This window comes from Chiloscyllium plagiosum, chromosome 11 (assembly GCF_004010195.1).
Source record: "Chiloscyllium plagiosum isolate BGI_BamShark_2017 chromosome 11, ASM401019v2, whole genome shotgun sequence".
NCBI classification, from domain to species: Eukaryota; Metazoa; Chordata; class Chondrichthyes; order Orectolobiformes; family Hemiscylliidae; genus Chiloscyllium; species Chiloscyllium plagiosum.
This window is the reverse complement of record NC_057720.1, coordinates 13,611,423-13,635,102: the sequence shown is the minus strand read 5'-3', so window position 1 is coordinate 13,635,102 and position 23,680 is coordinate 13,611,423. Positions and strand designations below refer to the sequence as shown.

The 23,680-nt window shown below is 43.6% G+C and overlaps 1 protein-coding gene and 1 long non-coding RNA gene across 3 annotated transcripts in view; both read left to right on the top strand.

Annotated features, from left to right (window-relative positions):
- The window catches only part of LOC122554152, a 342,532-nt gene that overhangs the window by 244,548 nt on the left and 74,304 nt on the right, over positions 1–23,680 (top strand). The window contains exon 5 of one of the 2 annotated variants that reach the window (XM_043698725.1): positions 16,393–17,230. The exons of the other annotated variant lie outside the window; for it this stretch is intronic. Within the exon in view, the coding sequence (XP_043554660.1) occupies positions 16,393–16,594 (202 nt within the window). The 3' untranslated portion in view covers positions 16,595–17,230. Of the gene's footprint in view, positions 1–16,392; positions 17,231–23,680 lie in introns of those variants that run through there. 2 annotated transcript variants of the gene reach the window in all.
- LOC122554155 overlaps positions 18,378–23,680 on the top strand; it is a 20,867-nt gene continuing 15,564 nt past the window's right edge. Inside the window, exon 1 of the long non-coding RNA XR_006312923.1 lies at positions 18,378–19,923. This is a non-coding gene — a long non-coding RNA (uncharacterized LOC122554155). The remainder of the gene's footprint in view (positions 19,924–23,680) is intronic.

Here is a 23,680-nt window from a genome sequence, read left to right as displayed (position 1 = left end):
AGACACAGCTTGCTCAGGAAATACAAGATTGGGAAGTTCTTCCAGAAGAACAATCAAGTTTCCAACTGAATAGGTGCAAAAGAAGTTGGAGATAAGAGCTGGGCAGTTTGGTCTTGGCAATTGCAGGCAATGGCGAGCATGGTAGAGCATGAGCCTTACCAGGAGGTGGATGCAGTAACAGAGCATAGTGGCTCAGTGGTTAGCACTGCTGCCTTGCAGCGCCAGGGACCCAGCCTTGGGCGACTGTCTGCGTGGGGTTTGCACATCCTCCCTGTGTCTGCGTGGGGTTTGCACATCCTCCCTGTGTCTGCATGGGTTTTTTTTATCAGTTTTCTCCCACAGTCCAAAGATGTGCAGGTCAGGTGAATTGGCCATGCTAAATTGCCCATAGTGGTAGGTGCATTAGTAGGGAGTAGATGAATGGGTCTACGTGGGTTACTCTCCGGAGAGTCAGTGTGGACATGTTAGGCTGAAAGGCCTGTTTCCACACTGTAGGGAATCTAATCAGATAGAAATCAGAGAGAAGATGGCAGAAATTATGGTGGTGCAGTGGCAAAGGTCATTGACCTTCTTCCGATGTTCATTCATCAAGATGACTGAGACTGCTTTAACCAAGATTACAATTGGGAATTAGCTGGCCTGGTCAGGTGTCATGGCCTCCACTGCTGGTCCTGAGGAAAGAGGAAGTCCTGTGTCTGCACCGTTCCCCCCATCTAGTACCACCTCCAGGTTCATGCCTGGAGTGGAGTAATGATTTCCCTGTCTGCAACATCTGGGGCAAATCTCAGGAAGCATTCACGCAGCTCCACACTGAACATGCTTGTCTGGGTCACAAGGGAAAAATCTCACCAAATAAAAACCTACACAGCTATTGTCGATTGTCTATTGTAACTTAGACCTGACCAAAATAATATAAGATTCATCCCACATTGACTGATTCTAGCCAGCTATTCTGTAGAATTGAAAAAGACAGCTCAACGTCACCTTCTCAAGGGCAACTAGAGATGGGCAATAAAATGCTGATTTGACTTACCCCAAAGATGAATTGAAAAAAATTGAAAATTAAGTTGCCCCACTTAATGCCATTGGCAGACTTTATAATTAAAATTTTAATTTAGGTCTTAAAGATGTCCATGAGCATGAATTAATTATGTGTACATGTTAAATGAGTATAAATTTGCAAATTGTGTTTTTCACCATGCAACAATCTAATAAAAGCCATGATTTGGAGATGCCGGTATTGGGCTGGGGCGTACAAATTTAAAAATCGCACAACACCAGGTTATAGTCCAACAGGTTTATTTGGAAGCATGAGCTTTCAGAGCTCTGCTCCTTAGGAAGGAGCAGCTTTTGCTGCTCCGAAAGCTCGTGGTTCCAAATAAACCTGTTGGACTCTAACCTGGTGTTGTGCAATTTTTAACCTAATAAAAGCCAGAATGCAGTTGGTGGGTTCAGGAGGATACAGGCAGGTACAGGGAGAGTCTGATTATGGGTCTATTACACTGGCCAGCGTTTAACCAAGTTAAGACCATGATGTCTAATCTGTGCCATTGCCAGTTCAGTGGGTCACCACAGGAACAGTAAGTGACAGCTTGTGAGGAATATTTGATTTATTATTGTCACATGTACATAGGTGCCATGAAAGGTTTTGTTTTGCGTGCAGTACAGGTTGACCATGCCATACCAGGTGCATAAGGGTGATAGAACAGAGCGAAGAATACAATATTACTGCTGCAGAGAGGGTGTGCAAAGAGCGAGGTCAGCATTAAATTTTAAATTTGAGAGGCATGTACAGAAGTCTAATAACAGCAGGGAAGAAGACGTTCTTGAATTTGTTGGTATGTGCGTTTGAGCTTTTGTATCGTCTGCCTGATGGAGGAGGTTGGAAGAGATTATAACCGGGGTAGGAGGGCACTTTGATGATGTTGGCTGCCTTTTGGAGTGGCGCGGTGGCTCAGTGGTTAGCACTGCTGCCTCACAGCGCCAGGGACCAGGGTTTGCGTCCAACATTGTGCGACTCTCTGTGTGGAGTTTGCACATTCTCCGCGTGTCTATTTGGATTTCTGCCAGGTGCTCCGCTTTCCTCCCATAATCCAAAGATGTGCAGCTCAGGTGGATTGGCCATGCTGAATTTCCCATAGTGTCCAAGGATGTGTGGGTTAGGTGCATTAGCCATGGAAAATGCAGGGTTACAAGGATAAGGTATGGGAATGGGTCTGGATGGGATGCTCATTTCCAAGGCAGAGAGAAGTATAGGTAGAATCAATGGATGGAAAGTTGACTTGCATGATGGACTGGGCTGCATTTCTAACTCTCTGTAGTTTCTTACAAGATCAGAAGTCAGACAACATCAGGTTATAGTTCAACAGTTTTACTTGAAATCACAAGTTAATGACACCTGACGAAGGGGCAACATTTCGAAAGCTTGTGATCTCAAATTGGACTGTTGAACTATAACCTGGTGTCATCTGACTTCTGACCTTATCCATCCCAGTCCAACACCAGCACCTCCACACCTTAGTTCCTGACAGTTTTGGGCAGACTGGTTGCCGTACCAAGATGTGATGCATCCAAGTACAATGTTTTCTATGGTGCATTCTTACATGGTCAATTTGTAAAACTGGAGTTTTGTCATTTGTGGGCATGCACAAAGATAAAATGCCTGTGGAAGGTGCCAGATTGTTGATCAAAACTAGCCAGTTTAAGAACGTCCTCTAGGGAAGATATCCTACCCAATCAACACTGGTCTTGGCTCTAATTCCCATCATGTGGTTGACTCTCCAAGTAAACTAGTTAATAATAAATAAGACCTGCCACTATCTTCTCAAAGCAACCAGAGTTGGATAAAAATGCTGTCTTAAATTTGTGTCGCCCAGATCTTGAGAACCAATTAAGAAATGTGTTTCAACTTTTCTTTGATTCTTGGATAATGTGGCTACATTTAATATACATCCTGAGGATGTGATCCTCTAAGGATATGTTAGTGGACCTTCTCTTTAGTAGTGACTGATTGCTAAACTACTCCAGAGGGAGAGTCCATTATGTAGCATACATCTGAACAGACCTACAATAAAAACAGAATGTGCTGTAGAAACCCAGCAGGCTTGGCAGCATCTTTGGAGTGAGAAACAGATAACATTCCAACTACAATATGACTCTTCATTGGAACTGGGTGGGGGAGGATGTGGAAAAGTGGTGAGTTTAATGCAGTTGAAAAAATGGGGAGGGACAAGAGGAACAAAAGGCAAGGTCAGGGAAAGGTTAGAGGCTGAGAGAGATCTGAGATCAAAGGTGTTACAAAACAAAAAGCAGAGAGAGCAGTAATGATGTAGAGAGAGAAAAACAAAGGGTTGCTTCAAACAGTAGGTGTAAATGAAAAATAAAGGTCCGTGCTATACTACCTGAAGTGGCATAGACCTTTATTTGAACTTTCATGTTTATGCCCTGTTTTGGCATTTGACTTGCTTTCATTCATATACAACAGAGTTTACATTCAAATTGCCTTCACTAAAACAATGAGTCATTGCATTCAATGGAGCAACTCAGCATCATGGACAACATTGTCCGTTAGCAGCACAACCAAGCCGAGGACCTGTAGATGCTGATCAGCTGATGATATATTCAGTTCAGTTTCAGAAGTTGCTGTTATGCACATGAGTTGGAGGTGCCAGTATTGAACTGGGGTGTACAAAGTTAAAAAAAATCACACAATACTAGATTATAGTCCAATAGGTTTATTTGGAAGCACTAGCTTTCTGAGCACTGCTCCTTCATCAGGTGGTTGTGAAGGTGCAGTGCTCCGAAAGCTAGTGCTTCCAAATAAACCTGTTGGACTATAACCTGGTGGCGTGTGATTTTTAACTCTGTTATGCACAGACCTCAGAGATCTGTGCAGAAGTATAAAAGAATTAGAGGGATCATATGGATATTTGGAGTAGTGTTGGGGTAATGTCACTAGATTAACAACCCAGAACCCTAGGTTCCTGTTTTGGGAACATAAATCTTAATTCCACCATGACAGATGGTGAAAGTTGAATTCAGTGAAAAATTTGGAATGAAAAGCTTTCTGAATGAGAACCTTAATAATCCCTGTCGATTGTTGTAAAAACCCATCTGGTTCACTAATGTCCTTTCGGGAAGGAACCTGCGATCCTTACCTGGTCTAGCCTACACATGACTCCAGACCCACAGTAAAGAGGTTTACTCTTAACAGCCCTCTGGACAATGTATGCTGGCCCTAGCTAGTTACGACCACATCCCATGAATGAAAACAGCATTAATCCATATCAGATTTACAATGCAAATGAGTCTTTTGACCACATTCTTCTTGTATAACATCCTTTAAAATATATTGAATATTATTAGTCTGAAGCTGATAATCTGCAGGTCATTCTCTTTTCTCCCTCCAGATAGCTTGGAAATTTTTGCAAGATATTTGACTGAATTTGTATTTGATGGACTCATTAAATTTCATTTCCTTTGGCTTATCCTGCTGACTTTCCCAGACAATTGAAAAATAATTGCAGCACATGCTTTACAGTGTGCTGTAAGCCGGAAGTTACTATGTTTTGAATCAGAATGTTTGCATCATCTTGAGTCCAGTCCAGTTACTTGACTGCTGCTGAACAAAGACACCTTGGAGTGCAGTCCATAGCTCCTTGAAAGTAGAGTCTCAGGCAGATATGCTTTCCTTTATTGGTCAGAGCATTGAGTATGGGAGTTGGGAGGTCATGTTGCAGCTGTACAGGACATTGGTTAGGCCATTGTTGGAATATTGTGTGCAATTCTAGTCTCCTTTCTATCGGAATGATGTTGTGAAATTTGAAAGGGTGCAGAAAAGATTTACAAGGATGTTGCCAGGGTTGGAGGATCTGTACAGGGAGAGGCTGAACAGGCTGGGGCTGTTTTCCCTGGAACGTCGGAGGTTGAGGGGTGACCTCACAGAGGTTTATAAAATCATGAGGGGCATGGATAGGATAAATAGATAAAGTTTTTTCCTGCGGTAGGGAGTCCAAAACTAGAGGGCATAGGTTTACGGTGAGAGGGGGAAGATGTAAGAGGGACCTAAGGGGCAACTTTTTCATGCAAAGGGTGGTGCGTGAATGGAATGAGCTGCCAGAGGAAGTGGTGGAGGCTGGTACAACTGCAACATTTAAAAGGTAGCTGGTTGGGTATATGAATAGGAAGGGTTTAGAGGGATATGGCCCAAGTGCTCGCAAGTGGGCCGAGATTAGGTTGGGATATCTGGTCGGCATAGATGAGTTGGACCAAAGGGTCTGTTTCCATGTTGTACACTATGGTAGGTTTAATGTATTTGAGCCCTCAAGAGTATACTTTATTTTCCCATGTATTGTCTTTTACTGGTTTTTAAAATTCACTTCAGGTAGTGAGCTGCCTTCTTGAACTGCTGCAGTCCATGTGCTACAGGTAGACCCACAATATCGTTAGGGAGGGAATTCCAGGATCCCAATCTTTGACCTGGTCTTGTAGCCATTGTATTTATATTGCAAATCCAGTTTCTGGCCAGGATATTCTGGGCTTGATATTGAAAAATAATCCAATGATGGTAACACCATTGACTATAGAGGGGTGATGATTACATTGTCTCTTAGTCTGGTCATAGCCTGGTGGTGCGAATGTTACTTGCCACTTGCCAGCCCAAGCCTGGATATTTTTCAGATCTTATAAAAGCAAATTACTGTGGATACTGGAATCTGAAAACAAAAAGAGAAAATGCTGGAAAATCTCAGCAGGTCTGACAGCATCTGTAAGGAGAGAAAAGAGCTGACATTTCGAGTCTAACTGACTCTTTGTCAAAGTTTGGACAAAGGGTCAGTTGTACTTGAAACGCCAGCTCTTTTCTCTCCTTACAGATGCTGCCAGACCTGCTGAGAGTTTCCAGCATTTTCTCTTTTTGTTTTCATTGTCCAGATCTTGGTACATTTGAACATGGACTGCTTCAATGTCTGAGAAGTCACTGAACATTGTGTAATCATCGGCACACATCTCCATTTATGACCTTATGAGGGAGGGAAGGTCATTAATGAAACAGCTGAAGATGCTTGGGCCTAGGACACTAACCTGAGGGATTCCTGTAGAGATATCTTGGAGCTGAGATGACTGACCTCTTAGGATAGATTATTAGCACAGGTAACTGTAACCATTCCTCGTGTGAACTTGAAGAGTGTATTGGCAATAATTGTGAGTATCACAATAGAATTCAATCCACCTTCTCTCCCAAAATCAATGCGCAGATATACTCAACCAGGCAAAGACAAATTTTCCAAAATGCATCTTTGGATAGCAAGTAGGAACCTCCCCTCCTCCCTATTTCAGGGAGCTTGAGGGCAATGGAAGCATTCCAGTTATCATGTATCATTCTATGATGGTTCGTAGAATCTCTACAGTGTGGACACAAGCCATTCAGCCTAACAAGCCCAAACCGGCCCTCTGAAAAGGATCCCACCCAGACCCAATTCTTGTAACCCTGCATTTCCCGTGGCTAATCCACCTAGCCTGCACATCTCTGGACACTATGGGCAGATTAGCATGGTCAATCCACCTAGCCCACACAACTCTGGACAGTATGAACAGATTAGCATGGTCAATCCACCTAGCCCACACCTCTGGACGCTATGGGCAGATTAGCATGGTCAATCGACCTAGCCCGCACATCTCTGGACACTATGGGCAGATTAGTATGGTCAATCCACCTAGCCTGCACATCTCTAGACACTATGGGCAGATTAGCATGGTCAATCCACCTAGCCCGCACATCTCTGGACACTATGGGCAGATTAGCATGGTCAATCCACCTAGCCCGCACATCTCTGGACACTATGAGCAGATTAGTATGGTCAATCTACCTAGCCCGCACATCTCTGGACACAATGGGCAGATTAGCATGGTCAATCCACCTAGCCCACACATCTCTGGACACTATGGGAAGATTAGTATGGTCAATCCACCTAGCCTGCACATCTCTGGACACTATGGGCAGATTAACATGGTCAATCCACCTAGCCCACACATCTCTGGACACTATGGGCAGCTTAGAATGGTCAATCCACCTAGCGCACACATCTCTGGACACTACGGGCAGATTAGTATCGTCAATCCACCTAGCCTGCATATCTCTGGACACTATGAACAGATTAGCATGGTCAATCCATCTAGCCCGCACATCTCTGGACACTATGGGCAGATTAGCATGGTCAATCCACCTAGCCCGCACATCTCTAGACACTATGAGCAGATTAGCATGGTCAATCCACCTAGCCCGCACATCTCTGGACACTATGGGCAGATTAGCATGGTCAATCCACCTAGCCCGCACATCTCTGGACACTATGGGAAGATTAGTATGGTCAATCCACCTAGCCTGCACATCTCTGGACACTACGGACAGATTAGTATCGTCAATCCACCTAGCCTGCATATCTCTGGACACTATGAACAGATTAGCATGGTCAATCCATCTAGCCCGCACATCTCTGGACTCTATGGGCAGATTAGCATGGTCAATCCACCTAGCCCGCACATCTCTGGACACTATGAGCAGATTAGCATGGTCAATCCACCTAGCCCACACATCTCTGGACACTATGAGCAGATTAGCATGGTCAATCCACCTAGCCTGCAATATCTTTGGATTGTGGGAGGAAACTGGAGGACCCGGAGAAACCTATGCAGAGCATGTGCCAGCTCCACAGGAAGCTGCCCAAGGGTGAAATCGAACCTGGGTCCTTGTCACTGTGTGGCAGTAGTGCTATGCAGACAATGCATGGAATAAATGTTACACCTGAGCCTTTCTGCTCAGTTAGTACTAGTGGTACATTGTCGTTAATCACCTGTCGATTAGGGGAACTGCTGCAGTAGCTTTGTGCAAAGTTTACAACCTCTCAAGAGTTGTGTGGAGCATGAAGATTATGTGCAGCCTGCCATAGAGGGAAAGACAGGGTCGGCACGGTGACTCAGTGGATAGCACTGCTGCCTCACAGCATTGGGGACCTGGGTTCAATCCCAGCCTCGGGTGACTGTCTGTGTGGAGTTTGCATATTTTCCCTGTGTCTGCGTGGGTTTCCTCCAGGTACTCCAGTTTCCTCCCATAATTCAGGTTAGTTGAATTGACCATGCTAAATTGTCCATAGTGTTTAGAGATGTGTAGCTTAGATGCATTAGTCAGGGGAATGAGTTTGGGTGGTTTACTCTTCAGCGGGTCATCGTGGACTTGTTGGGCTGAAGGGCCTGTTTCCACATCTCCACAGTTGTAGAGGTTCAATGATAAGGTCAGATCTCAAGGACCTCATCAGGAAGAGACACTGAGCAGATGTCTGTCAGCAGGATGTCACACAGAATGGGTGGAAATACTTAGTGAGTAATGCTTGGCTTTGCTTTATCTGGTGGTAAACTGACCAATCAGAGCTTACTTCTGGTGGTATTAATCAAGGAAGGCATTTTGGCCAAAGGACCAAGAAAGGACCCTGCCCTTCTTTAACATCCACCAGAACAGCCAATGAGGAGCCTTGGTTCAACAGCTCATTAGAAATGAGGATATGCTTCTGGATAACATGTGAATGTCTGGGAGGGTGGTGGTGGATTACTGAATTCCCTGAAGTTGCCAGTATTCTGAGAGTCTGTGCTGATGAATTCTGTTCAATGGTGGCAATGCAATTTTAAAATGACCACCATCCAGAAGATCAGAAAAGAAATTGCAACCACAAAACCTGAAAGCTGCAGAGGAAATTAAATGACCATCCAAGTGGGAAGTTACACTAAACTAGGCAGTTAGCTTTCAACCCTCGCTGGATACCTTCATTTTCTTTAAGGCCTTCCCTTAAAACCCTCACCTTCTACTGTGATTTCCATTGTTCAGCCTAATACTTGATTCTGCAGCTTTAGTGCTGATTAAACTTCTGTGAGGCACCATGTGGCATTCTTTGACCTCTAAGTTACTGTATAAATGTATTGTAAGCATGCTTTCAAATAAATTTATATGGAGCGGCTTTAAATAAGAGTAACTGGGAATTCTGAATTGTCATGTGAACAGAATAGAATATAGGAGCAAGCATAGAAGAGGCTGTGAGCAAAGTCATAATGTGCTTATGATTTGTGTTCATGATTAAACTCCACAACAGCTGACGCTCTTTACAAATTTACCTCCCACTATGCTTTCCTGAGTGACATTTGGGTCGAATATTTGGAGAAGCATTTGGAAAAAGTCCCTGAAGTAAGAGCCTAAGCTGTTTATAAAAGGTTGCAGAAATCAGAACCAGGCAGGACTCAGAAGAGCTTGATTCCAGGAATGGCGACCACTGATCCAAGTGTTGCAACCAATCAGAGTCAAGCCCTGTACCAAACGAGACCATGACTATGAAGGGAGTGAAGCCAGGAGTCACTGCTTCTGATATTCCTAAACCCAGGGGCCTCCAATCAGCTGAGTATGTGATCATCAGGCCAGGCATGCATTCCTGGATCATGGTGAGAGGGCCCCTCAGGAATCCACCATTGAATCAAGCTCATTTTAAAAGTGACCCGCTTTCATAACAGATGCACAACATGTTCTTTTGTCACTAGTACCAGCTTCTGATTTTCTGCTTTCTTTCCTATAACGGGAGGGGTGTGGTGCAGGTGTCAAACTTCTGGATATAAATTACGGAACCTCACTACAATCCCGCTCCACTTTCTGAAATCAGCGGTGGGTTTACCAGCTGGGCCAGTCCCAGTGTAAATGCCTGGATCACTGATCGACAGATTCACAAGACAAGTCTCGGACCCAGTTGTGCTACATGAAATATGTGGCTCACATACTTTAGCAGTGAGGTAGCACACACTGTGACCCCAGAGTTTTGTATTATTTCTGTAGTACCATTGCCACATGATTATATCACAGTCCTCTGCAAAAGTTGTGTTTTCTTAAAAGGGCTGTAGGAAAAGATCAGAGGGAGAAGACCTTCTTGCCTAGCTGCCTTGTTGCCGAGTAACTGATTACACAATCAAATTCATAGAGCACTGGGATCGGGGCTTGGAACCAACCTGACTCCCCAGTTCTGGTACAAACATCACTATACAAACATCAACAATGTTCTATCAGACCACTGGCCTGCTCTCTCATTAGAACGATATACAACTGACAGTGGTTTAACCTAAAGTGTCGGCATAGGAAAATGATCATAAAGGCTCCTAAAAGGGGAAATAATTCAGAAACAGCAAAGTGCACCATCGGAGTAGTAAAATGGACACAGGTTCTTCCAAGGCCTCAACTAAGAACTTCCAGTGTGGGAATTCCTGAACTCAATCACTCCAATCACAGAAGGTGCCAATCCTCATTCAAGCCACTTCTCTCTGAGGGACAGAGGACATGACTGAGATCTTTCCTAATCAACATGCTCAGAGATGTTAGTAAACGCCTCTGGAGCACCTGGGACTTGAATCCAAGTCTCCTGGGTCAGAAGTAGGGACACTACCATTTCACCACAAGAGCCCGAGAGCATGATTGAATGATTGTGTTAATATAAGCAGCAGATGGTAACACAGGCAGCTCTCTGGTACACAGAAAAACAATGTACTGTACTTGCTTAAATTAGCTTTATTAAAGACACTGGAATCCTGACGATACGGGATTGTTTTCAAGAGCATTTTTCTTCTAAATCTAAACGAGCTGAGCTGTAAGTATGGAGTGGCTTCACATTGATGGAAAAGAATTAGTCGGACATTCTAATTGTGCTATAAATCATAATAGTGAGTTGAATCTTTCGGTGTCTCATGTGCAGGCCTTTCTTTCAAATATTACTTAAAAATTTCTGGTTGTTAGCTTTATTTGTTTCAATTATTTGGTTTTCTTCAATTTTTTTCCTGATTATTTTTCCCCACTTTGTGACATCTTGCACCAATGGTATATTCATTATTTTGTCAGAAGGTTTTGATAACAACCACATTCCAGTCCAGAACATGAGCCCATGGTCAAGGCAACACTCAAGTGGGCGAAGGGTACAATGTTAGATGTGCTGTCTTCCTGATAGGGTCCAACTAATGCCATGCTGTACTCAAATTAAGATCATCCAAAAGTCTGATATCCATACTCGAATTCACATTAGGTCTATTCACCCTTGTGGTCACTGCCTAATGTTGCTCCTTAAGCAACATCTCAATTTTAAAATTCTCATCCATGCATTCAAATTCCTCACTCCACATGTCCCTATCTCTGTAATGTCCTTCAACCTTATAAACCTTTAAGATTCCTTCAATCTAGTCTCCTACTCAACCTCAGTTGTAATTATTTCATCATTGATGCCCAAGACCCCAAGGTCCTTAATTTCCTCTTGAAATCTTCCAACTTGTTTGGTTTGGTGCAGCTCCAACAATACTCAGAAAGCTCAATGTCATTCAAGACAAAGTAGCCTGCTTTATTGTCACTTATCCACCACTTTCATTCCTTTTAGCACTGATACACTGATGCTTCTAGAAGCTACACCAAGGCTCCTTCAACAGCACTTTTCAATGGTGCAAACTCTACCACCTAAAAGGGCAAAGGCAGCAGATACATGGGATCACCAATACCTACAAGTTCCCAACAAACCACTCACCTTGACTTGAAAATATACTGTTGTTCCTTCACCATCGCTGGGTCAATATCCTAGAACTCCCTTTCTAACAGCACTCTAGAGGTCCCTACAGCCCAGTTCAAGAAGGCAGCTCTTCACCACATTCTCAAAGAGCAATTAGGGATGGGCAATAAATGCTGGATTAACCAGCAACGCCAATGTCCCATGAAGGAATTAAAAGGCCTCCCACTTTCTCCTCCTTTTGTAATATTTGCAGCACACTGGTAGATCATTCAGCACAACATCTGAATGCCATCAACATTTCTTTCAATTTCTTTCTCCCTTGTGTTTATCTGGCCTCCACTAAAGAGTAACTGTTTGCTTTTATTGTGCCCTGTTACTCATTTTCACCCTTCTCGGGTGGAAGATTTTTTGTTTGAATTCCAAAACTTTATTCATTAATTTATTAGTGATGCATAATAACAAGACAAATTGATACGGTTTGGGTAAAAGATTACACAATTGTTGCAATCAAGTTGATCTTTTTATGTCGATGGGCAGAGCATTGCCTGTCTAAATGGACAACATTGCTCGAAGCGTTTGCAGTTTCCTTTGTAATGCATTGGCAGTTGTGCCTTTAGCTGCTGAAGCAGTAAGCTCTAGAATTCTAGAAAGTTCTGAAGGAACTCAGCAGGTCTGCTGGTGTCTGTGGACAGAAGAGGAGATTTAACATTTTGAGTGCAATTACCATTCATTAGAAGCTTCATAGTTCCTTCCCTAAACCTCCTTCTACTTCTCAATATCTTTCTGTCCCTTCAAGGTGCAACTTTGACTAGTGATCAAACTGACCTTTGATCTTTGCCTAAATCTCTTCCTGTCTGGCTCACTGCCTACTCTTTTTTGTCCAAAAACACTCCTGTCAAGTGCCTTAGAATATCTTATTATGTTAACAATGCCATGCAAATAAGTGTTGTAGTTGTTGTGAGCAGAGAGCAAAACCATACAAACACACAAAGGAATAAAGAACTGTGATTAGAAAACTGTCTCATGGTCAATTTACAAATAGTTAAGATGTATCTGTATGCAATAATAACATTCACGCCACACAAATGCCAGGCAATAACTATCTCCAGTAAGAGAGATTGTAATCACCACTCCTTGACATTCAAAGTTAACATCACTGAATCACCCATATCAACATCCTGGGGGTTATCATTGACTAGAAACTCAACTGGACACATAAACAGAGTGGCTTCAAAACCAGGCCAGAGGTGAAGAATTAGAAGTGGTAAGTAATTCACCTCCTAATTCCCCAAAGCGTGTCCACCATCTACAAGTCACAAGTCAGGAGTGTGATGGAATACTCCCCACTTGCCTGAATGAGTGCAGCTCCAACAAGAAATTAACACCATCCAGGACAAAGCAGCCAACTTGATTAGCACCACATCCACAAACACCCACTCCCTCCACAACTGATGCTCAGTAGCAGCAGTGTGTACTATCTACAAGATGCACTGCGGAAATTCACCAGAAATCCCTCAGGCAGCACCTTCCAAACCCACGAACACTCCCCGCTGGAAGAGACATAGATCCATCGGAACATCCGAGTTCCCCTCCAAGCGACTCATCATCCTGATGTGCAAATATGTCACTGTTCGTTCGCTGTCACTAGTTTAAAGTTCTGGAATGCTCTCTAATGGTATTGTGGGTCAACCTACAGCAAATGCACAAAGCTCACCACCACCTTCTGAAAGCAACCAGGGATAGGCAATAAATGCTGGCCAGCCAGCAACACCCAACTTCCATGAGTGAATTTTTAAAAAATTACATCATATTTCATATTAAAATTCGATCAATACACGCATTTTCGCAACATAATGACTCAGAGCAGGAGTAGGCCATTTGGCTCCTCGAGCCTGATCCTCCATTCAATAAGATCATAGCTGATCTTTTCATGGCCTCAGCTCCACTGATCTGCCCGCTCACCATTATCCTTAATTCCTTTACTGTTCAAAAAATTATCTATCTTAACTTTAAAAACATATACTGAGGAAGCCTCAACTTCTTTACTGGGCTGGAAATTCCATAGATTCACAACCCTCTGGGTGAAGAATTTCCTTCTCAGTTCAACCCTAAATCTGCTCTCCCTAATCTTAAAGCTATGCCCTCTTGTCCTAGTTTTACCCAACAGTGGAAACATCCTCTCTACTTCTCTCTTGTCTATTCTCTTCATGATTTTATATGTTTCTATAAGATCCCCCCTCATTCTTCCAAATTACAATGAATATAATCCCAGTCTCTCCTCATAAGCAAACCCCCTCAACTCCAGAATCAACCTAGTGAACCTCCTCCGCACCCCCTGTAGTGTCAGTACCTCCTTTCCTCGGTGGCACAGTGGTTATCACTGCTGCCTCACAGCGCCAGAGACTCGGGTTCAATTCTCGCCTCAGGCAACTGTCTGTGTGGAGTTTGCACATTCTCCCCATGTCTGCGTAGGTTTCCTCTGGGTGCTCCGGTAACCTCCCGCAGTCCAAAGATGTGCAGGTTAGGTGAATTGGCCATGCTAAATTGCCCGTAGCATTAGGCAAAGGGGTAAATGTAGGGGAATGGGTCTGGATGTGTTGCACTTCGGAGGGTCGGTGTGGACTTGTTGGGCCAAACGGCCCTGTTTCCACACTATAAGTCATCTAATCATGTCAAAAATTAAAACGGTTATAAGAATTTTTATTTTGGGCAGCACGGTGGCTCAGTGGTTAGCACTGTTGCCTCACAGCACCAGGTTCCCGGGTTCGATTCCAACCTCGGGTGACTGTGTGGAGTGGACTTGTTGGGCCAAACGGCCCTGTTTCCACACTATAAGTCATCTAATCATGTCAAAAATTAAAACGGTTATAAGAATTTTTATTTTGGGCGGCACGGTGGCTCAGTGGTTAGCACTGTTGCCTCACAGCACCAGGGTCCCGGGTTCGATTCCAACCTCGGGTGACTGTGTGGAGTTTGCACATTCTCCCCGTGTCTGCGTGGGTTTCCTCCGGGTGCTCTGGTTTCCTCCCATAGTCCAAAGATGTGCAGGTTAGGTGAATTGGCCATGCTTAAATTGTCAATTAGGTGTGTTAGTCAGAGGGAAAAGGGGTTTGGTAAGGTTACTGTTCGGAGGGTCGGTGTGGACCTGTTGGGCCGAAGGGCCTGTTTCCACACTGTAGGGAATCTAATCTAAAGGAGACCAAAACTGCACGCAGGTAGGGCCTCACCAACACCCTATACAGCTGCAGCATACCTTCTCTGCTTTTAAACTCAATCCCTTTAGCAATGAAGGACAAAATTTGATTTGCCTTCTTAGTTACCTGTTGCACCTGCAGACCAACCTTCTGTGATTCATTCACATGGACACCCAGGTCCCTCTGCACAGCAGCGTGCTGCAATTTTTTACCAGTCATGTAATAGTCCTTTTTAGTGTTCTTCATACTGAAATGGATGACTTCATATTTATAATATTGTACTCCATCTGCCAGACCTTTGCCTTGTCACTTAAACTATCTATGTCCCTTTGCAATGTTTCACAGTCACACTTTGCTCTGCCACTCATCTCCATGTCATCCACAAACTTTGACAAACTACACGTGGTCTCCAACTCCAAATCATCTATGTAAATTGTGAATAATTGCAGTGCCAACACTGATCCCTGGGACACACCACTAGTCACTGATTGCCAACCAGAATAGCACTCATTTATCCCCACTCTTTGCTTCCTGTTAGCTAATCAATCCTCTGTCCATATTAATACATTACCTGTAACGTCATGCATCGTTATCTTATGCAGCAGCCTTTTGTGTGGCACCTTATCGATTGCCTTTTGGAAATCTAGATACACCACATCTACTGAGTTCCTGTTGTCCACTGTGTCTGTAATGTCTTCATAGAAACCCAGAAGGTTAGTTAAGCATGACCTGCCCTTCATGAATCCATGCTGTATCTGTTCAATGAGTCAATTTCTATCGAGATGCCTTGCTATTTCTTCCTTGATAATAGACTCAAGCCTTTTCCCCACTACAGAAGTTAAGCTAACTGGTTTATAATTTCCCATCTTTTGTCTATCTCCCTTTTTAAAACAATGGTGTCACATTTGCTGTTTTTGATCTGCTGGAACTCCCCCAGAGTCCAGTGAACTTTGGAAAATTACCATAAGTGCACTTGTTATTTCTCCTGCCATCTCTTTTAGTACCCTGAGATGCATTCCATCAGGACCAGGAGAATTGTCTACCCTTAGCTCCATTAGCTTGCCCAACACGACTTCTTCCATGATAATGATTGTTTCCAGGTCCTCACCTATCTTTGTCTCTTTGTCAATTACTGGCGTGTTATTGGCATCCTCCACCGTGAAGACCAACACAAAATACCTGTTCAATGCCTCGACCATTTCCTCATACCCTATTACTAAATCCCCCTTCTCTTCCTCTAAGGGATGAACGTTTACTTTAGCCACATTTTTTTTTGTTTAATATATTTACAGAAACCTTTGCTATCTGTCTTTATATTCTGAGCTCATTGTTTCTCATAAGTATGGAAGTAGGCCATTCAGCCCATCAGATGAGCCGAAAGAGCATCTCACCTAGACCCGCCCAACCCTGTAACTCTGCAGGGGGTTTTTACCACAGCTAACCCACGTAGCCTCCAAATCCCTGAACACTATGGGGCAGCTTTCTTTTAGCATGGCCAATCCACCTAAACTTTTCAGAGTCCACCTTTTATAACCATTGGTACAATATGGTAAACTTCAGATCGGCAAGGTTTATTTTGGGTTCCCCAATTCCTGTTCAATAACGGCGTGTGTTGTTGTGCTTTGTTCCAGGACACTCATCTATTGCTGCAACAGCAAATACAAGAAGGCCAAAATGTCCTCGTTCTCCATCAGGGGAAGAAGTTTGGAGAAATCTGACCGAGGGAGGAATCTCTTGTGGCTGCCCAGTCACAGTCCGGGAGCAGGGGGCAGGATGGAAGGAAGCAAACAGGAGGCAGCTCGACCCAGCAAAGGTCTGGAGCTGTGCGTGTGAACTCACCAGGGGAGCTGGGAGAGACCAAGGCTCAGAGATATTACCTTCTCCACTCCCTTCTCTGCTTCCCGGGCCGGGGCAAAGGGAAACAGTTTGACTCTTGGTGACTCACTTTTAACTGCAGGGATGAGCAGCCTTCTGTCCTGCTGAAACTCTGACTGGGTAGGAGCCACACTTCGACAGAGTGCTGCAGTTATTGTTTTGCACAGAATGTGATGCCTGTGTTTACCAAGGGAGGGCCAGTATTGAGAGAGAGAAAGGAAACAAAACACTGGAGGAAAAAGTATTGAAAAGAATCAAGTGGGATGTCTTGGGCAAGAAACTTTGTTTGGAAAAGATCAGGAGCCTGCCCAAGCTTGCTTGCTTTCTGTATTTGAAAACGCCTTTTGTGAACACTGGGAAGACAAGAATGCAATGTTGAGAGACTTTTAAACTGAATTTCACTTGCCCTGCCTTTTAGCACACCTCCTTGCAGTTCGTTATGCCAAAATATATTAGTCCATACTCTGGGAGTCACTAGTTCTGTGGACTGCACCCATGCATTTCAGAGACTGAAACTTTTCGACAGCACTTTCTGTAAAAATAGATGCAACAGTACTTTGTGTACACGTGGAATTAATAAAATCTATAAGGCGCATATCATGCAACATGGGGGTGTTGTACAAACATGTAAGTCAGTGTAGGCGACTGTCAACAGCTCTAGGCCAGCACAACAGGAGAAAGAAACTCAACATTGAACTCTGGTGTGCTGTCTGCTGTATTTTTCTTTTTGCAGTGCCTGGGTCAAAAGTGAGACCTGAGGGCTTTACGAAGCTAATAACCCTGGGTGCCAAATGGACACTTTAATGTCAGTACAAGTGGGGGGATTATTTCATTTCCTGCATTGGGGCCTCCAGTCACTTGCAGAAGAAACCACTGGAGAAAGCCCTCAAACAAACACCTAGAGCTGTCAAGAAGTCAGATTTATTGTGTTGAAGACACCAGCATAGTGTCTCGGTAATGAAGCGAGCTGCAGTAGTCAGATGCATTTCACCCCCTCTTACATTTCAGTAATTGGTCCACTTCCGTTAACCTTTGCTGCTGCTTTAAATCTAATACTTGCACATAGTAAGGAGTTTGCCGCAAATACTTGCACAATTCTTAATTAGAACACTGGTAAACTCATTCTTTTTCTCTCAAAGTGAAAGGAGCCTACTATAAGGATTTTGAAAGCATCTATTAATAGGGTCCTTGTTGGAGTCTGTCTGACCAAGTGAAATTCGTGTGATGTTTACCAAGGGTTTGCAGACTCTTAGAGAAGTACTTATGAAACCTGCAGGACTCCAGGGCTAAAGAAGCTCATTGAGCTCTTACTTTCTAATCAGGACATCTATCTTGCTGCGGAGGAGAAAGTGAGGACTGCAGATGCTGGACATCAGAGCTAAAAAGTGTGTTGCTGGAAAAGCGCAGCAAGTCAGGTAGCATCCAAGGAGCAGGAGAATCAACGTTTCGGCATAAGGAGGTTCCTAGGCGGAACCCTCCAACCACAAGGGATGAATGCAGATTTCTCCAGCCTCCTCATTTCCCCTCCCCCCACCTTATCTCAGCCACAACCCTCGGACTCAGCACCGCCTTCTTGACCTGCAATCTTCTTCCCGACCTCTCTGCCCCCAAACCCTCTCCGGCCTATCACCCTCACCTTAACCTCCTTCCACCTATCGCATTCCCAACGCCCCTTCCCCAAGTCCCTCCTCCCTACCTTTTATCTTAGCCTGCTTGGCACACCTTCCTCATTCCTGAAGAAGGGTTTATGCCCGAAACGTCGATTCTCCTGCTCCTTGGATGCTGCCTGACTTGCTGCGCTTTTTCAGCAACACATCTATCGTGCTGCGTAGACTTATTGAGTTGTTGTACAATCCCACGTGTAGAAACGCACAATTCCTTCACCATATTGATACACTGCAGAGTCTTGCAGGGCTTCAATTCCATGCCTTTGCTGAGCTTCCTGTGGGAGGGTGTCCCAAAGGTTAGACTTGATGCTGCATCCACTACCACATCCATTTTAACGAGTTACTCCTCAAGTTTCTTTCCAGTCCCAACATGAAATATGTAAATTTAACATGGGGTGCAAGACAATCAGAGCTGAAGGAAAGTGTTAAACCCACACTTCAGCATTTAACTTCATTCTTCTTTGCATGCGTACGGGACAGAACAGGTTAAAGATCTGCAGTTGGTGAAGGTTTTCAATTTTTAAGAAGTCCTTCACAAATCCATTCAAAGTAACAGAAAATGTGAATCTGGTCTGGTCTTGGTGTGTTTTTCTATATGTTCACCCACATAATCCATAACTCAGACACTTGGATTCCTATTGAGACAGATATCTGGAAATTTATTAACAACAATGTTCACTGATATGACATCTCAGATTTACATATTGTTTAAGTTCTGTGTTTAGTTATATTGCTACTATTCTAGTTGACTGGTCAGCTAACAACTGACTGCTTGTCTGGACAGGAAATAAGGTGGAAACTTTCTATATTAGAATGTCACAATAACACCTAGCTGTCTCAAATGTGTAGTTTCTTTCTGAGATCTTTGCAATAATGTGGGATCCCTGTTTTTCCCTTTACAGAATAGGAAAACTGAACAAGCCTATGCAATTGTACGTGATATTATTACATAAGGTAACACCTGGCAGGCATTCAATATAACTGGATCTGGTCCTCATGCAATTATCATGTGAATCAGCTGTAATTTCACTTTATGGCATGTGGTCTGTTGTCATAAATGAATGTATCAGGAGCCATAACGTCTGCTTTGATACTTTAAGCATCCAAACCATAATTTTGACTGACAGTTGGTACCAGTCATGGTACCTTTGTCCCATAAAAGGGAATTTGATGAAGTGATCAGTCACCAGAATGTAGCATTATCACTAGACATGCTAGTTGTGATCTCGTACCACTATTCAATAGGACGTTCTATCGGTAACCAAAATTGATGGAGTTGGCATGTTTCCTACATCGATTGATGTCTTTCCTGATGCCGGGCCAATATATATTCTATGTTTTGGTTTATTGATCTGCGTTTTAAGATGGCACTGGAGAGTGGAGACACTATACGACACTTTTCATTGTGTTTTGTAACAAAATATACATGACAGTAAATAAATATAAATCAAATGTTTTTTTTCTTCATCCATGTGACCTATGTGTTTTATGCTCGAGGATATCTCAGTGTAGGGTTTATGGAATAATACCTTGTTTGCCTCTGCACATTATATTTCTAGAGAGGATGAATTCATCTCTGAATGGTCTGATGGAACATGCTTGCTCGGGGACCTGCTAGATGTGTCCAGGTCACCCACTGAAGATGATCTTTATGAGCTGTTGCAACTGATCAACATCCTACTGGGTCTGGCAGCATCTGTGAAGAGAAAGCAGAGTTAAAATTTTGGGTCCAGTGACCCTTCCTCAGAACTGATGGTAGCAAGGAAAATGTTGGGTGGGGTGAAGGGGTAAGGAGTAAACGATAGGTGGGGATAGAGTCTAAAGAAAGGGAAGAGCAGTTGAGCAGACAAGGGAGTGCCTTTTGCTCAAAACGTCAATTTTCCTGCTCTTCGGATGCTGCCTGACCTGCTGTGCTTTTCCAGCACCACTCTGATCTAAACTCCGGTTTCCAGCATCTGCAGTCCTCACTTTTGCCTAGACAAGCTAACAATCTGGCTGGGAGGGTGAATAGCTGTTACTGGAGATTGTTAGTGGCTAACAATAGGTAGTGTGTAATGACAGACAATGTGACAATGTGCCTGACCTGCTGTGCTTTTCCAGCACCACTCTAATCTAGACTCTGATCTTCAGCATCTGCAGTCCTCACTTTTGCCCAATGTGATAACAAGTGCACAGGACATGGGAGAGATCAGACCCTGAAATTATTGAGCTTGATATTGAGTCCAGAGGGCTCCATTGACAACTAATTATCCTCCTAGCCAGATTGTTACCCACACCGTTGTCTGTCCAACTGTTCTTCTCTCTCTTTAGGGTCTATCCCCACCTATCATTTATTTCTTAATCCCTCTCCCCTACCCCACCCTACGCCACCCCTTCCCCCATCTTCTGCACACAGTCCAAAAATGTGCAGGTTAGGTGAATTGGCCATGCTAAATTGCCCGTAGTGTTAGGTGAAGGGGTGAAATGTAGGGGAAGGGGTCTGGGTGCGTTGCGCTTCAGTGGGTTGGTGTGGACTTGTTGGGCCGAAGGGTCTGTTTTCACACTGTAAGTAATCTAATCTAATCTAATATAAGCCAACATTTTCCAAGCTACCATCAGTTCTGAGGAAGGTTACCGGACCAGAAACGTTAACTCTGATTCCTCTTCATTGATGCTGCCAGATCTGCTGAACTTTTCCAGCAATTTCTGTTTTTGTTTCTGATTCACAGCACCCACAGTTCTTAGGGTTTTTATCTGCCTGGATCTAGTGGATTCAGCAATGCCTGGTCTCGCTGTATATCAATGTAACAGGCTTTAGATGTCTATCGCAAGGATTTGTACTTGCATTTAAGCTGGATAATGCTAATGTATGGGATGCCAAGCCTGTTGGAAGAGGTTAACTTATCATATGCGCATTATACCATATTGTGCCAGTTTCCTGAGTATATCTTGTGTAAAATGCTTAAAGGGATGATAATTGCATTTGGACCTTGTCACACAGTACATGTTGTCCATTCCTGGGTCTGTTCTAACTTTGCAGTTACATCTTGAATCTCATTGATATGCATGAGTGCCGTGGATAGAACTTTGAAAATGTCCTTGGGATTGTTTTATCATTGGATCTGTTTCACAAGCTGCTGTAGAATATTGTGTTGCACTTTATCTTTCTCGAGCACTTGGACGTCTTCGCATTGTAGCCCAATGTGCTTCTCCAAAACATATCTTGCAAATGTCACAAAATGTTGGGCACTGTTTTTGGTCGGCGGGACAAGCCACACTTCAAACAAGATTTGGATGTTTGACTAACCTGTTGGTGGTCATAAAAGCAATTGCAGACCAAGTACCTGTATGTATTGCTCTTCTGCTACAATTACTATATGCATCCTTCTTTTAGCAGTGTGCCACGGTCAGGTTAGACTTTTAGATTTGTCTTCATGTTTTTTAGAAGTGCCTTATGGAAAGATTTGATAGGTGTGGAGGTAATAACCAGATCCTAAAGCCTTTTTCAGCTGCGGTAACATTAGTGAAACCACATTTAATACTGGATGTAGGTTTGCTCGCTGAGCTAGGAGGTTCATTTCCAGACGTTTCGTTACCCTACTAGGTAACATCTTCAGTGAGCCTCAGGCTTTCTATTTATATGTTTGGGTTTCTTTGGGTTGGTGATGTCATTTCCTGTGGTGATGTTATGTCCTGAGGTGAAGTTACATCCTGTTCCTTTTCTCAGAAGGTCTTAGATGGGGTCTAACTCGATGTGTTTGTTGATAGAGTTCCATTTGGAATACCATGCTTCTAGGAATTCTTTGGCTTTGTTTGGCTTGTCCTAGGATGGATGTGTTGTCCCAGTTGAAATAGTGTCCTTCCTCATCCCTATGTGAGGATACTAGTGAGAGAGGGTCATGTCTTTTTGTGGCTAGTTGGTGTTCATGTATCCTGGTGGCTAGTTTTCTGCCTGTTTGTCCAATGTAGTGTTTGTTACTGTCCTTTTACGGTATTTTGTAAATGACGTTAGTTTTGCTTGTTGTCTGTATAGGGTCTTTCAAGTTCATTAGCTGCTGTTTTAGTGTGTTGGTGGGTTTGTGGGCTACCATGATGCTAAAGGGTCTGCGTAGTCTGGCAGTCATTTCTGAGATGTCTTTGATGTAGGGGAGAGTGGCTCGGGTTTCTGGGTGTGTTTTGTCTGCTTGTTTGGGTTTGTTGCTGAGAAATAGGTGGACTGTGTTCATTAGGTACCCATTCTTTTTGAATACACGGTATAAATGATTTTCCTCTGCTCTGCATAGTTCCTCTGTGCTGCAGTATGTTTTGGCTCATTGAAATAATATTCTGAAGCAGCTTCGTTTGTGGGTGTTGGGATGATTGCTTCTGTAGTTCAATATTTGGTCCGTATGTGTTGTTTTCCTGTCGCTATCACATTTAATACTTCTGTATCAGTATCTGTCTATAAATTGATTGATATTTTCACCTGGTTGATGGAAGTTTGGCATTAATGCAAGCTTCTGTATCTTGATGTTCACTTGAGACTTAAGCTGATGTTCTAACATTTGGAAAATTTTGTGAGGGTCTTTGTGATCTTCTAGAACTATCTGCACTTTCCTTTCTTCACAATCTTTCTTTTCATAAAGTGATAATAAGTTTGACTCCTTGAAATTTCATCATTAACTGTCTGTTGATCTATGAGATGATGATTCATTCTTTCTTTGAATAGCTGAACATCTGATAGAATATTAATGGAGCACCAATCATATCCAGATATTCAAAAGAAAAAGACTGTGGATGCTGGAAATGTGAAACACAGATAATACTGGAGAAACTCAGTGGGTCTGGCAATATCAGTAGGCATAGAAACAGAGTTAACATTTCAAGTGCAGTATGACTATTCTTCAGAGCTGAACAAATTTAATGTTCAGATGCTTGCCCTCTGTTCTTGTTTGCTCTTTATTATTACACTGGCTACAGCTACACTGGCCCCCCCCTCCACCTTTTCCTCCGCTACATCAATAACTGTATCGGCGCTACCTCGTGCTCCCACGAGGAGGTTGAACAGTTCATCCACTTTACTAACACCTTCCACCCCGACCTCAAATTTACCTGGACCGTCTCAGACTCCTCCCTCCCCTTCCGAGACCTCTCCATCTCTATCTCGGGCTACCGACTCAACAAGGACATTTACTAAAAACCGACCGACTCCCACAGCTACCTAGATTACACCTCCTCCCACCCTGCTCCCTGTAAAAACGCCATCCCATATTCCCAATACCTTCGCCTCCGCCGCATCTGCTCCCAGCAGGACCAATTCCAATACGGAACAACTCAGATGGCCTCCTTCTTCAAGGACCGCAATTTCCCCTCAGACATGGTTGACGATGCTCTCCACCGCATCTCCCGCTCCTCCGCC